At 36.1% G+C, this 14,106-nt stretch overlaps 1 protein-coding gene across 10 annotated transcripts in view; it reads left to right on the top strand.

Moving 5' to 3' along the window:
- Positions 1 to 14,106, top strand: part of LOC121327869 (roundabout homolog 2-like) — a 265,965-nt gene that overhangs the window by 8,762 nt on the left and 243,097 nt on the right. For all 10 annotated transcript variants that reach the window (XM_041272163.1, XM_041272161.1, XM_041272155.1 and 7 more), the window contains exon 2: positions 13,165 to 13,491. In XM_041272163.1, the coding sequence (XP_041128097.1) occupies positions 13,165 to 13,491 (327 nt within the window). The remainder of the gene's footprint in view (positions 1 to 13,164; positions 13,492 to 14,106) is intronic.

Genomic DNA, 14,106 nt, shown 5'->3' with positions numbered 1-14,106 from the left:
TTTTTCTCTCTTGAATTGAATTGTATGCAAGCTATTTTGAACTGCATGTGGGTAGAGGACACAAAAAGCATTTCTTAGACTACCTTGGAAAAACCCAAAAAAGCAGATGCTTAATTTTTTATTTATTTTTTATCTCCATTGTTCACCTGCAGGTTTCTAGTGAAAGATGTAAAAAACAAAATGTACATCAAATTACATTTCCCTTCTTGGAAATGAACCCCCAACCTTCCAATAAATACACTACTTTACTCTAGTTTCAGTAAATGTATGCATTGTATGCAAATCCATATTGTTTTGATAGCAGGCCTACACATGCCATCTTTGATCTATATTTTAGGGGCATTATTGAAATCTGACTCAAGCCACAAGTAAAATGAGTTTGATGATCTCAACACAGTTATCATTAGACAGCATTCCACATCACAAAATCACTATTAGGCACAATTAGCAGTGTCTGCTTGATAGAGATCCAAAGACAATGGCAGGGTTATTATGGGCAGAATTAAGGTGTGCTTGCAGAGCTGTGAGAGGTTGGCTCCTGTCTGTACCTTTCCTGACTGTTGCCAATGCCATTGCCCATCACTTTTAAAGAGCACATTTTAAAAAAAAAAAAAACAGTTTGAACTTTTTAGCAGATTATTGGTAGTCAAATCTTGAAACCTGCAGCTGATTAAATTAAGCTGGTGAACCTTTCTATGGAAATGTCATTTTACATACTGAAAAAAAAATTATACACATTTTACCTGCTGAAAAATCTTTTAATACACATTTCACATGCTGAAAAAAAAATGTATATACATTTTACATGCTGAAAAAAATGAATACACATTTTACATACTGAAAAAACTTTTTTAATAAACATTTTACACACTAAAAACCCTTTAATACACATTTTACATGCTGAAGAATATTTTAATACACATTTTACATGCTGAAAAAATCTTTTAATACATATTTTACATATTGAAAAACCATTTTCAGTACATATTTTAAGTACTGAAAAAACATTTTAATACATATTTTACATACTGAAAAACCTTTTTAAATAAACGTTTTACATACTAAAAACCCTTTAATACACATTTTACATGTGGAAAAATATTTTAATACATATTATGCATACTGAAAAACCTTTTAAATACACATTTTGCATGCTGAAAAAACCTTTTAATACACATTTTACATACTAAAAGACCTTTTAATACACATTTTACATCGGCCTAACTGTAGGAAAGGACAACCATGCTTGATGCAGAGAGACCCCCAAATGAATTAATTATTAGACTTCATTTAAGGATGGGAGATTTGAACCCATGACCTATTTGAGCCCAAGTGTCAAAGGCGGACTCTTTGCATTATTACTTTGAGCCTTATGAAGCGAGTCATATGGTCTGCTTTCTTTTAATCTATGATTTATTCTTTTTTTTAATTTAATATTTACCATCCATGCCAGCTGTTTGGGTTTGCAGAATATAATATTAAACAATATTGATTTGAGATGCTCACCTCATAGGGATTTTTTTTTTTTCCAAAGTAACCCCCACAGCCCCCAGGGAAGGGGTTATATCATGTAACCTACCCCCCACCATGCCTTATTGCCTAATAAAAACTTAATTAGGGCTACATATTAGTGTGCCCTTTGGCAATTTTAAACCGTATGGCTGAGTTCTCTGGTGGCTGAAGCTTGCATACATACATACATACAAGGACATTTGTATTGCTTCATTTAGGAGAAAAACAGAAATGCTCCCAGTTAGTTATTTGCCTTTCTGTCTCTTCTAAAATGATATTCATATTTACAATCAAGGTAGTTGTGTTAACTTCACCAGTCTCTCAGCTTCGTTTCTAACACAATTAATTTCCAAACTTTTTAGAATTCCTTCTAAATGATAAATTACTTTTTAGTTTTTTTTTTTATTTATTCATTATTTTACTATGTGATACATGAAATTATACATCATTTAATCTGTGTTTCCAATAGAACCCTCTTTTCCAGTTTATACAATACAGTACTATCACTATATCATCTCATTCAAAAATAATGACCTAACTCGTGTGCTTGAAATATTCCACTTTTTCATTGACACAAATAGCTTATGAGTAGCACTGTGCTGTGTTGAGTACCTACACAAAAAAATCCAATTTCAAGTTCTGCTTTAACCCTTTCTCGAATAGAGCCACCTTCCTCACAGATGAATTCAGTTGTTACTAATCGTGAATATTTTACTATTTGCTGGAACTCAGCATAATCCCAAAGTATTTTTATTATGAAGTGCAAGTCCCTGGAGAACAGTTGTTCCCTGTTTACAATTTCTAGTCACATCCACAAATAAATGGGGGGAAACACTAGAGGAGAATTTACTAATGGTTCGATTTGGAACTCCTCCTTGGATATGAAAATGTATGAGGAGTTATTCTCAATCTCTGGAGTATTTAACTTGGAGGGCATTGAAAGCTTTCTGCTTAAAGGGACATTTGTCAGGCACGAGAGATTAAGGGTAGTGGTAATGTACGCCAAAGTAGGTCTCCATAGTGAATCCAATTTCCAGTGTCACATTTGTCTTAATGGATCATCTTTGCTGACACTTGTTTTTCCATCTGCCTCTCTTTAATTAACTTGTTTACTTGTCCTGCTGGCTCCGGATTTGATTAATTAAATTGCCTTATCAAGAAATAAATATGGCATGTTCCCTTCATAAGTATCAAATTCAGTATTATTTTAAAACATCTAATTTCTTATGTGTTGGATAAATCTGATTTCAAACATCTCATTTTCTTGTATGCATTTGCTAAATCTGTAAAATTAAACAGAATATTTAACGTCAATATTTGATGACATGCACATTCAAAGGTTTCCATGTTCTCAGACTTTGAGACTAAAAAGAATGCAGAGAAAGCGCATTTATGTTTCAGTGTGAGGTTGTGGGGTCCCTAGACCTCACAGTAAAATGTTAAACCCCGCAGTTATTTTGGTAAAACATTATTTGTTGGTGTTTATAATGCCTTTGTACATACTATTACTACAGTTTTTGTAATACAAAATATCAGTACCTAAAACTAATGGGTTAATACATTTACCGGTGTACTGGTTTTTAGAGATGTGGAGCAAAACTACCACAAGCTGCACAAAACAAAATGTCATTGTCCTGCGTTATTTAGCTCTTGGGTACAACGGTTTTGCATTCCCTGTGATGGCTGTTTTCCTTATTGAATTTATCTAAAGCAATGCTAATAAAATGCACTGGAATTTTCTCCCAAGGTCAAGGTGGTTCTCTGTGTGAAAGGATGGATTAAGTTGTGGAATCTAATGGAAGTGCTGTTTTAAATAAATCATTTTTAAAAATGCCTTCTTTATATCTATGTGTATGGGGGTGTAGAACATCTAGACCAGATTCAGCAAGGGCAAGAGCATTCTGCACTACTAATGTGAATCAGGAATATCGATTGTACTCAGGATCATTCCAAGGATGTGTGATGGTACATTTTTGCTCTTAAATTCCTTGACAGTGTTTTTTGTAAGATGGACCATTTTATACTAAGCTGAGACCTGCATGTAGGCTAGTCATCAGATTACAATGGCATTTGATTAGAGACACAATGCAGATAAAAAACAGATTTCATGGTGGTAATGCAAACACAAATATAGCTGATAGAATTTTTGCCATACTGCATTCTTGTCTTCACTTGCTTCCTTGTTTCAAATTTTTACTAAAAAGATTTGTGATAATCGGTCAAATGTCAAACAGGAACTGTAGTACTTAGAACACAGATATTAAATCTCCCATCACTGTACTGACCAATCAGTCTAACAAAATGACCAGTCTCTGTTCTGCTTATTTGATCATTTTATTCAATTTGTGCATGAATACTTAACCCTAGCCATGTCCTACTTGTTAAGTTCTGAGCAGTAAAACAGTTTGCATTGATACAGACTTTGTTCTTTAGCATTAAGAAAAGGTAGAAAGGGCTTCCTTCACAACAGCAATACACTTCAAAAAGAGGTCCACCGGTATAACACAGTCTGCCCCTTGCTTGGCCTGTACAGAACCCAGGCCCAGGCCCTCAGGTGGTGGGCTGTAGTGGGTCAACACAATTAACATTTCAGTAACTCTGATGCCTTCCGACAGTAGTCATTAAAGGACAGTAGAACACCCAGGTTTTAAATACTACAAAAGAAATTGGGCAAGAGAAAAGCTATGCACCCCACATCACTAGTTTTTACCTTCCAAGTACTGCTACATGAAAAGGATGTTCTATGTTCTTTTTCTTTAATAAATGTTATTTACATCAGCGTTATCAGCTTTTGTTTTGATGGACTGTATCTTGCAGAGTACGATAACATCTCTTCCTGTTTATGCCCACTGATAGCAAAAGGTAGAGAAAAAGCAATGGAAAATGTTAGGTATGTGTAAATCCATTAGACAAAATCTGAACTCAGATTCTCATAGGATTTCTTACGTACTAAAACATTGTTATCCTTTAATCTTCATTCTCTGGTGGCTAATAGGATAAGCTAGGTCTGTAGTTTGCTGCTAAAAGCTTATTTGTGTTGTTTTATTTCACTTTGCTGCAATAGGTCTGGAACAGATCTGGGGTATTTTTGCCAACAGCCAATGTCAAGGAAAGAAAAGAGGGTACTTGTGATGTCAAAATTGAAATGTCTGATCAGGCAATCAAATCATTCTTAATAGCCTTATCAGATTTAAACATCAATTTGTTTGATTGGAGACATGAAATAAATTTCAATGCAACAATAACTGTGGTTAGCTATGGAAAGATCCTTATAATGACAGTATGAAGTGCTAAGCACTTTGGTTCAGAATATAGTAGATTGACAAAACTAAACCCTAAAGCCCTCTGTCTGTTGGTATGTGTCTTCCTTACAGTATAGTTTTTATTTGTATTCTTTTATAGATTAAAACAAGAAATATAACTACTGAAATCTTTAGACCAGTAAACTAATCTAATGTACACATAATGTATGTCTGTCTATGTCCATATTTAGTATTTGTTTTTCAGAAACTGAAACAATATAATTTGCAGGTGTTTTTTTAAAGTTATTTACTGCTGAAAGAATTAAAGTAGATTATTTTTGCGTTTGTTTTCAGAAGGAAATTGTTTATGCTAGTTTGCATACATTTGGTTTGGTATGTTTAATGTGCACTGTAGGACAGAGAAATGAGTGTTGAAATTTTTTTTAATGTGACTACATGAAGAACTATCCTAAAGACAAAGTACGACTGAACTTTGACAGAATTAAAGTGATTCCTCCTGAGAGGGTAACTATGTGATCACATTTTATTTACTGACAGTAGAAAGGAGCCACAAGATCTCAATAAATGAGGGCTCTGTGAGCCACTGTGGTGAGGCAGACACACTCCCCCACTAACTAGAACATGGGATTCAACTAGGCTTCTCAATGAAAATGCTAATTTCACATAATTACTATCTTGTTCTTGTCTGTCAATGTGAATATTAAGCAACTTCCTTCCAGTGTCACTGTTTGCTTGTAGTTCCTTTGTTTCAGCCCTGTTTTCATGGGAATATATGAGCTAGATTTTTACACTTTCTATGGTTTGATTAGGCTGTAATGGGTTTACTCGAGGAGCAGTGTTCAGTGAAGCTTAGTGGAAAAAGTGGATTATTTGTGTTGGCTAAAAACATCAGTGCATGTTTGATCTTATTCACCATTTTCCTTCTTGTCAGCAAATTGTATTTTACAGCCTGGAAGTCAGCTTGCCGTTGTGAGCTCCGAAATAGACACCTACTGTAGCTAATTCTGACTGCATCATCTGCTATGGAGATGGAAATCTCATTAAATGCATTCCACCTGCTATAAATTCTGCCTGTGTGGTCAGTATCATAGCAAACAAGGCATAGAATAGGCTATAGCCCTGCATAATTGTATTACATATGCTAGGCAGAGGGTCCAGAAACCTACTTGTTTGGTGCTATTGGCAGTGGTGAGGGGGATTTGTCTCTATTCATTGCAACTGGTAATCAAAGGGAATTAGAGAGGGGGTGGGCAAAGCTGGGGTGGCACTTGTATGGGCCCCAGATGGTTCAGTCTTTGTAGTTTGTTGTGTAGGTGAAGGGAAACAATAAAAACTAAATTAGTAAAAGATAGTGTTTGCAAGGGAAAACAAAGGCAAATAAAACTGACTTCTGAATCAGAACCTGTGTTAATCCAAAAATCTAGCATGTGTGTGTGCTACTGTGTTGTTCAGAGATTTATAGTTGAAACCTTTATGTATTCCTTGAAAGTGTCTTTTTAATTGAAAACTGAAAAACCAGTAGCAGAAATGTGTACAGTAAGAATCCCATTGTTTATAAGCATTAATTAATCAATGAGTAACACAGCATCCCTAAGGGGGCTCCATTCTCACTCATCTTGTCAGAGCTGCTAATATTATCAGCACATCCTTTTATCTGTATGCTTTAAATACAGTAGGATACCAGTAGAAAATGATTAAACACTGGCGTCATGAATTTCCATTACAGCTGGTCACTAATGTTTGGAAGCAGAATCTTTATCCTTTTTGACTTGGATAACAGTACTTGCCCTATTGATGGTAATCACAATGATAATCATTATAATAAACATTTTAGTTGTCACCTCTATCATAAAAAAATATATCTGCAATTGAAACAGGACACCTATATGAGTTGTTTTACTGCTCACAGTTATAATATATGACAGCAGCTTGTAAAACAATACACTACCATTATTTGCTTTTAAGAAGTTTTTTAAAGGCTGATGTAAAGTATAGTAGTCCATTGTTAATGCAGACATGCCGTATATTCGGATATGCTGGACACAATGTATGTCCCCCAGTAATATCCAATGTGGCACAAGATACTAACATAGAAGCACGATTTATTTTGTGCTACTGGTAGCCTATAGGCCAAAGTAAAATGAAAGTGTGCTAGGTATTCATTTGACTTTACTACTGTACTGTTTACTGTGTAGGCCTACTGTACAGATTTATATTTTTACATAATGTAATGTGCACAGAGAGCAGATTCATGTTATTCCAGTGCAGTGATTTATACATTGAAAATAAATGTAGCTCTATAAATGTATGTGTGTGGAATTTTGTTTTTTAAACTGGACAACCTGTCTGTCTCCTCACATGCCCAGTTTAGTAAGAGACTGCTATATGTAAAATGAATAACTAAGCAGTATAATCATAGATATTACATAGATTAAAAAATAAATAAATACACAATTTCATGATGCATAGCACACCAAAAATTACCAAATAGTGTTGCTGAATGCTTCCTCAAAGGAATCTAATGCCACTTGTGGGTCAGGTACAAAGTTTCTATAAAAAGTAGACTATTTTACCTACCTGAAAAGCAATTGACCTGACCAAATGTATAATGATATGCACACCACTCACCAAAACATGTTTCGCTTTGCCTGTAGTAAATGGGTTAGAGTTGGCTTCCATTAATGGCAAAGATTATGGTATTGGTTATATATGATGAGCATATGCAACATGAATACTTTTAATGCTAGTCTTTCTTTGGAGTCAAGAAAGAAAAACCTTAATGCAATGTACAGTAGTGCCCTTAACAGACCATTGTTTTGGGAGCTTTTACCTTTTCTTCATATTCAAACAATTTCTTGGACGCCACTGCTATGTAAATAGACAGACAAAAAGGCTTTCCTGCAGAATCACTATGTTAGTAACAAGAAGGGCAGAGTGGCAAGTCACGTACAGCCTCTGCATTCTCTGTGTACTGCTTCTAGGACATGATTAGCCTGACGGTGGAGGACAATTGCAGAGGCATCTGTCTGTTAATTTTGAGAGAAAATGTACCAGATGGAGGCTCAAGGTTTAAGTGATTAGAAGGCAGTAGATTGGAATACAAATTGGATTAAAAGAAATTAGATTGATATAAATCGAATTGAGTCACAACAGTTTGTGTTGTGTGTACCAAGGGGCAATGGATTATGGGAGAAGCAGATGCTCCAATGAGATAGGAATTAATGTGGCTTTGACACTCCATCTGGGAAGGCCTGAACATCGAGTACATCCCTAATCTCACTCTCCATTTATCAATGCCATAATGTTAATTAGTACTTCATTCATTAACTTACTTACAGTGGAATACAAACTCACCCCTTAGACCTATGCTGCTTGAAAAATAGTTGTGGTGCCAAGAGCTGCCTTCTCACTTTCTCTTCCTCTTTAGCAGAACACAGCGATAGGGGGAATAATGGCATTCAGGGTGTACTTTGGTTCCCTTTCACCTTTTTTTGTTGCTAGGGTCACAAGTCAATGATAGACAGAGAAGACATTCACAGGAGCCTAGTCCAATGTAGTAGACATATTGGACACAGAGGTGAGCTAGGAAGGTCTATGACAGTTGATGAACTTTAATATTCTATTTCTCACCTGTGACCTGGTTCAATTCTACTGGAATGGGAGACCAACACCAATGAGACATGAATTCCAGAATCAAGGCTAATAACAATAACTACAAAAAAGTAGGTATGAAGTGACAACCTCGGTGGAGTTGTACTTCAGTTAGGTCTGAATGATTCAGTGTTTATGTATGCTGTGCAGATGAAGGCCACTAAGGAAATATAGCTGCTGTTCAATTGACACTGTATATTGTGTACTCCTGGCAAACTGGTAATGCTGTAGATAACACAAATCTGTTTATAAAGTGTCCCTGCAATACATGATATGTACCACTGTGATATAGAGAATAACCTGCGTGTAAATAGTTTGTGTGTGGGTTGGGTTTTTGTATTTAATTACTTTTAACTGAAGTTTGGCAGGGAGGGGGTTAAATGTGCCAGAAACCATGTTTGGCTTGTGGCCATTCTCTGATTAGATAATTGGGTGTTAATTGGGTAATGGAGGAAAAATCCTTTGTTGATTGGGTGAGTTTGAGGAGAAGCATCATTTGGTCAACTTCTAGTGAAGCCATTACCCAGCCTAAAGGTAACTCTTGTTTTTGACTAGTGTTCTGCTTTATTTTGATCATTGTACCTTGCTTCTTTGCTTCATTTATTTTGTATTTGTAAATAAACAAGCGTAACAGCACTTTAATTGCAGCTTCCTGACTCTGAGTTTTATTCCTGATGCTATCCTGCTATATGTGGTGTTAGAGAGGGATAGCACCTCCTGGAGAGTCAGGATGCAGAGCAATGATATGAATTTTAAAAATGGTGTGGTGTGGTTTTACCATTTGGTTTATAAAGCAAATATTACTAGACCATGGATACATTTTCAAACCACCACATAATTCAATACAGTGGACATTCATTAAATACAGGATAGTGCAGGAACAAGAGCAGCAGTAAATGTTTAGGAGAATCTAAAAATAAGCACAGACAAATAACTAATTACAGTTAGCACTCAGATATCCGTTACCCAGATACATGTCAGTTGCATTTTACCGCTCTTGTATCAAGAATAAAACCAATCCCCATTATTATATCTGTGACAAATTAATGTACTTACCCATCGCATTCGATTTCTGACTCTGTCACCAGTTTTCTGATACAAATCTCTTCAATGTTACAATGTAGCTGTTTAACTGTCACAGCCCACGTTGTTTTTTGGGGTTTTTTTTTCAGTGCTTCATCCAATTTTTAAATCTATGCTCTTTAATGGTTTTCTTGCATTTTCATTTGCAAGTGAACTGTGACATTATGGCATTATCAAGCACTATATTTTGCAATTTCAAATACTGACTTTGGATACTGTTTTAATTCTGGAAACTGGCAGGTTTTTTTTTTATCTTTTGCTAAATTGCATTGCCTTTTACATTTTATGCAGTTCTACGCATCGGTAACATTTTGGTTTTCATTTTGCTGTTGGGTCGTTAATGGGGAATTTTACATAATGCTAGTACAATAAATACTGGATTTAAAAGTATACTGTATTGCAGTCCACGTGTCGTCTGTTTTGGCAAATGATATTTTCAGAATCATATCAGTCTTAAAATAATTCTTCTGTCGAAAATATAGTACTGTACCAACAAAACCAACTATAGTACATCTAAATGGAAGCCTACTTATTTTAAAACACAGTCCTTTCATCTGTGTATTTTCTGACATTGTATCTTTTTTGTGTTCCCTGAAAAATGGACAAGTGCTTGTCTTTTACTGCTGTGTTATTCCTCAAACTCATGCACTAACAAATGTCAATGAAAAAAAATCAATGAAAGACCCCTCTGGATGAAAAACAAAACTAAAAGGAGGACCGTCTTCAGATAATTAAACATTTGAGACAGATTGCTGTAAATATCTTGCCTTGGCCCTACCGAATCAAATGTTCCATGAGCAATCTACCATCATCATGAGCCATCTCTTGTGATGTGTCATTGTGGCAAAGTGGTTTGCAGTGCGCAGATGTAGAGGTGATGTGGTGCTCAAGTAATGACAAACAACAATGTTCACAGTGCATGGTTTATTTATAATCCAAAGTCACTTGACAACTGTAAACGATAATAACTGGCTATACACAGCTATGTTTAGTGCTCAGCAAAACACACAGGGTTCAGTCCCAAAATAATAATAATGGTAAATAGACTCAGAGCCGGTCACAATTCCACAGTGAGTGCTTTTTAAGTGTGAGTGGTGAAATACATTTATTTGTGAACTGTAGTGCAGTGTTGTCCAGGTTGGTGCTGGCCTTTAGCGACAGCTCCTGGTATGTGTTAGCTGTCTAACAAGAGCAAACGTTTAAAATTAGGACAACAAAACAAACAAACACTAAACACTCACGGTATATCACAGTCCTTTAGCAGTTCATCCGTAACTATAACAAAGGAGCAGTTCACTTGGCCACATCCCCTTTTGTACCCTCAGCCACGCCTCCTTGGTTAGCGGGTGCAATCGTTTTTCCTCCAATCCGCGATTTCCACATCACTTCCCTTCTGGGGCGATGACTTGGAGTACTGTGGCTCTGCCCCCTTCCTGGGTGGCCAACTTCCAACTGACCCTGGAATAAACTGTCAAACCTTCCAGTCCGGGGGAACACTGTTTCCTTTACACAGCATCCTCACATGTCAGGAGGGAGATTTATAACCATTCCTTCTCTGTCACAGTCAAATATAAGAAAAAAATAAGAAATAAAATGCCAACAGTGCTAAAGAAAAGAAAATTATGCGCTACAATATACGTCTCCCTATACAGTTCCTCAAACCCAAGTCATATTTTTTTCTTTCAGTATGAAATGTGTGTGTGTGTGCGCAGGGTAGGAAGTTGTTTGGGTGGTAAGGGTCAGGTTACAACGTGTTCACCTACATACATGTCAAATCAGATGAAATAATCAGATATTCGTCACTGAAGTTAAAGTTTTATAGGATTGGATATGTGAGTGCTCATTGTATGTAGGGAATCTGTATTATTATACTTGCACAAACTGGAAGTAATTGAAAATGCATTCTGTAAACTGCTATTGATAATTATCGATCACATGATATAGGAGCTGTCTTATCCTATCGGTTTTGTTATCATATGGATTTAAAGCAATTTTTGTTTCATTTGCATCAGAGAGAAAGCTTTAAGATCAGTAAGATGGATACAGCATACCTAAAGCTTGTCCTCGACCTGTTGAGCTCCTGTCAACTATGTGAATTGTGCTCTTTCCTAAACCCCCGCTTTGGCCTAAGTGATGTAAATTTTTGGCTGCCTCTTGGTTCTTATCAAGTGTGTGAAAATGTGGTCACAAAACGCATTAAACAGTTTTATTGAGGTATATTTGCATACTGCCTAGATTATCTGTGGTACAGCATTTCTAGCGTTAAAGACACTCTTTATTTCACTTTTAACAAATTAGCATTTTAACGGAAACTGTGATTAAAAATGTAAATAGATACAGATGCAATTGTTTTTTTTCTTGGCTTTATTTAACTTGTTAATCCTTCCGTTGAGGGATCCATTTTTAGGGAAAAAAAGAACCACAGTGAAATAGAAGCATATTGATAGATGTGTGAGTGGGAGGGAAGTTTTTACAAACCAGTTAGTATTACATGAATGAGCCAAAGACAGATTTTGAAGTAACATGCTAGTGAGCAGACTTGAAATGATAGTATGGAAGTCTACCATATAAGTACTTATCTTAAATAAAATCTGATGCTGGGATTAAAAAAAGGGATGTGCAGTATTATATGTTCAGACTTGCCAAAGATACATATGCACATGCACAGAATCAGCCTTTGATCAACATTTGAATCATAATAAATAATGACAGCAAAATTCCCTTCAGCTTCAATGCAAATGACTTGTTTGTGCTGGAGTCTTTGATGTGGTCATATAGGATATGTGATGGGGAACTGCTCAATGTGAACAATATTCTTGGGGGAGACTGTTTTTTTTTTTTTTTTTTAAATCCTAGTTTATGTCCTTGTTTTGTGTAATGTGTTTTGTGTTTTGTGTAATGTTTTCTTGTTTTGTATAAAGTACATATACCCCAAGCAGTACAGAGTTATGTTTCATTATATGCAAATAAATACAATGTGATTTTGTAATGTGTTAGTGTGTGAACAGCAGTGGGATGTACAGTGGAAAGGCAGTGTAGTTTTAGGTAAAATTAGGTAAAATTTAGTTTTCTAAAAAAATACAAGTAAAATACAAATCAGTGCGGAAACATCCTAGTGTCAATTGTAAATTTCCTATGTAAGACTTTTTTTTTTTAAAGTCCTATGTAGAAGATATAAAGTCTGGACTTTAGGAGACGTAGGAGATATACAGGCCTACTTTTTTCTTTTTTTTTAAATTTGCACTAGGACGCTTCCGTAAATCAGCAACCACAACCTTCCAATGGGAATGTGTAAAAATTAAATGCACAGACTTGTGTAGTTCAGATTACCTGTACAATGTAATTATTCATACATGAAAGTGTTACCAAATTAAACTACCTACTGTTTAAATAACCCTAATATTGATATAAATATGTCAGCATTCTGACCTGGTATGTTTTTGAAAGACTTATAAACAGTTGCTAAAGTGTAAAATATATCATCTGTACACATTTGGCAAAAAACGTTAGAATAAAACAAAAAATATGTTTGTCACACCACAACCATGATGACTTTGAAAAGCCATCAATAAAATGGCTATTTCTCAGATGGTAACTGGTGTATAGAAAAGTGAAACCTTTCCATTAACTGAGCCTCTTTTTGTTTGTGTCCTAGGATCCCGCCTTCGTCAGGAGGATTCCCCCCCTCGGATAGTGGAACACCCCTCTGACCTCACTGTCTCCAAAGGAGAGCCCGCCACTTTGAACTGCAAGGCAGAAGGCCGGCCTACCCCCACCATCGAGTGGTATAAGGATGGCGAGCGGGTGGAGACGGACAAGGATGATCCTCGCTCCCACCGTATGCTGCTTCCCAGCGGCTCACTCTTCTTCCTCCGCATCGTACACGGCCGACGCAGTAAACCGGACGAGGGGAGTTACGTCTGCGTAGCCAGGAACTATCTGGGGGAAGCTGTGAGCCGTAATGCATCGCTGGAGGTGGCATGTGAGTACTGTTCTGTCATTGCTAATAACCAAATGGTATGGCTTTTGAGGTTGGTCATGAAAAGCAACACATACACAGCATGTCAACAGAATTCAAAGAAAGCCAAAAGGTACAACAGTTTAGCACCATGCCTAGATCTAAGCTTGGATAGAATTACATATTAAAGTTGATGTTAAATGTCTGTTGGTTTCAGTTTTAAAAGTGTAATCATTTTGTCAAACGTTAATCCGCACTTTCCTTATTGAAGTGCAAGAAAAAAAAGAAAAGAAAATACGTTGGTTCTATTGGCATAGGAGGATTCTGTTAATCTTTATATTATACAGGTGTTTTGTTTCCTGGCATTGGTTTACATTTCAGATGGCAAAATTGGTGTAACAGATGAGACTTCAGGTTGAGCCCATCATTCTAAATGGCTTCTTGCAATTCAATCATCAGTTTTTATGCAATAAATTTCAGGGGGTATTGATTGTGGAATCGTTCGGTTTTGTTAAGCAAACAATCTGAAGGTGTACATTATTGTATCGCTTGTACAAATTTGTCAGAGACTGGTTTAGAAAGGCGCACTTCTACAAAAATCTTGTTGATGTTCTTTCCAGCCGATGCCTATAGTTTCAC

This window comes from Polyodon spathula, chromosome 15 (assembly GCF_017654505.1).
Source record: "Polyodon spathula isolate WHYD16114869_AA chromosome 15, ASM1765450v1, whole genome shotgun sequence".
NCBI lineage: Eukaryota > Metazoa > Chordata > Actinopteri > Acipenseriformes > Polyodontidae > Polyodon > Polyodon spathula.
This window is presented reverse-complemented; position numbering and strand designations above follow the sequence as displayed.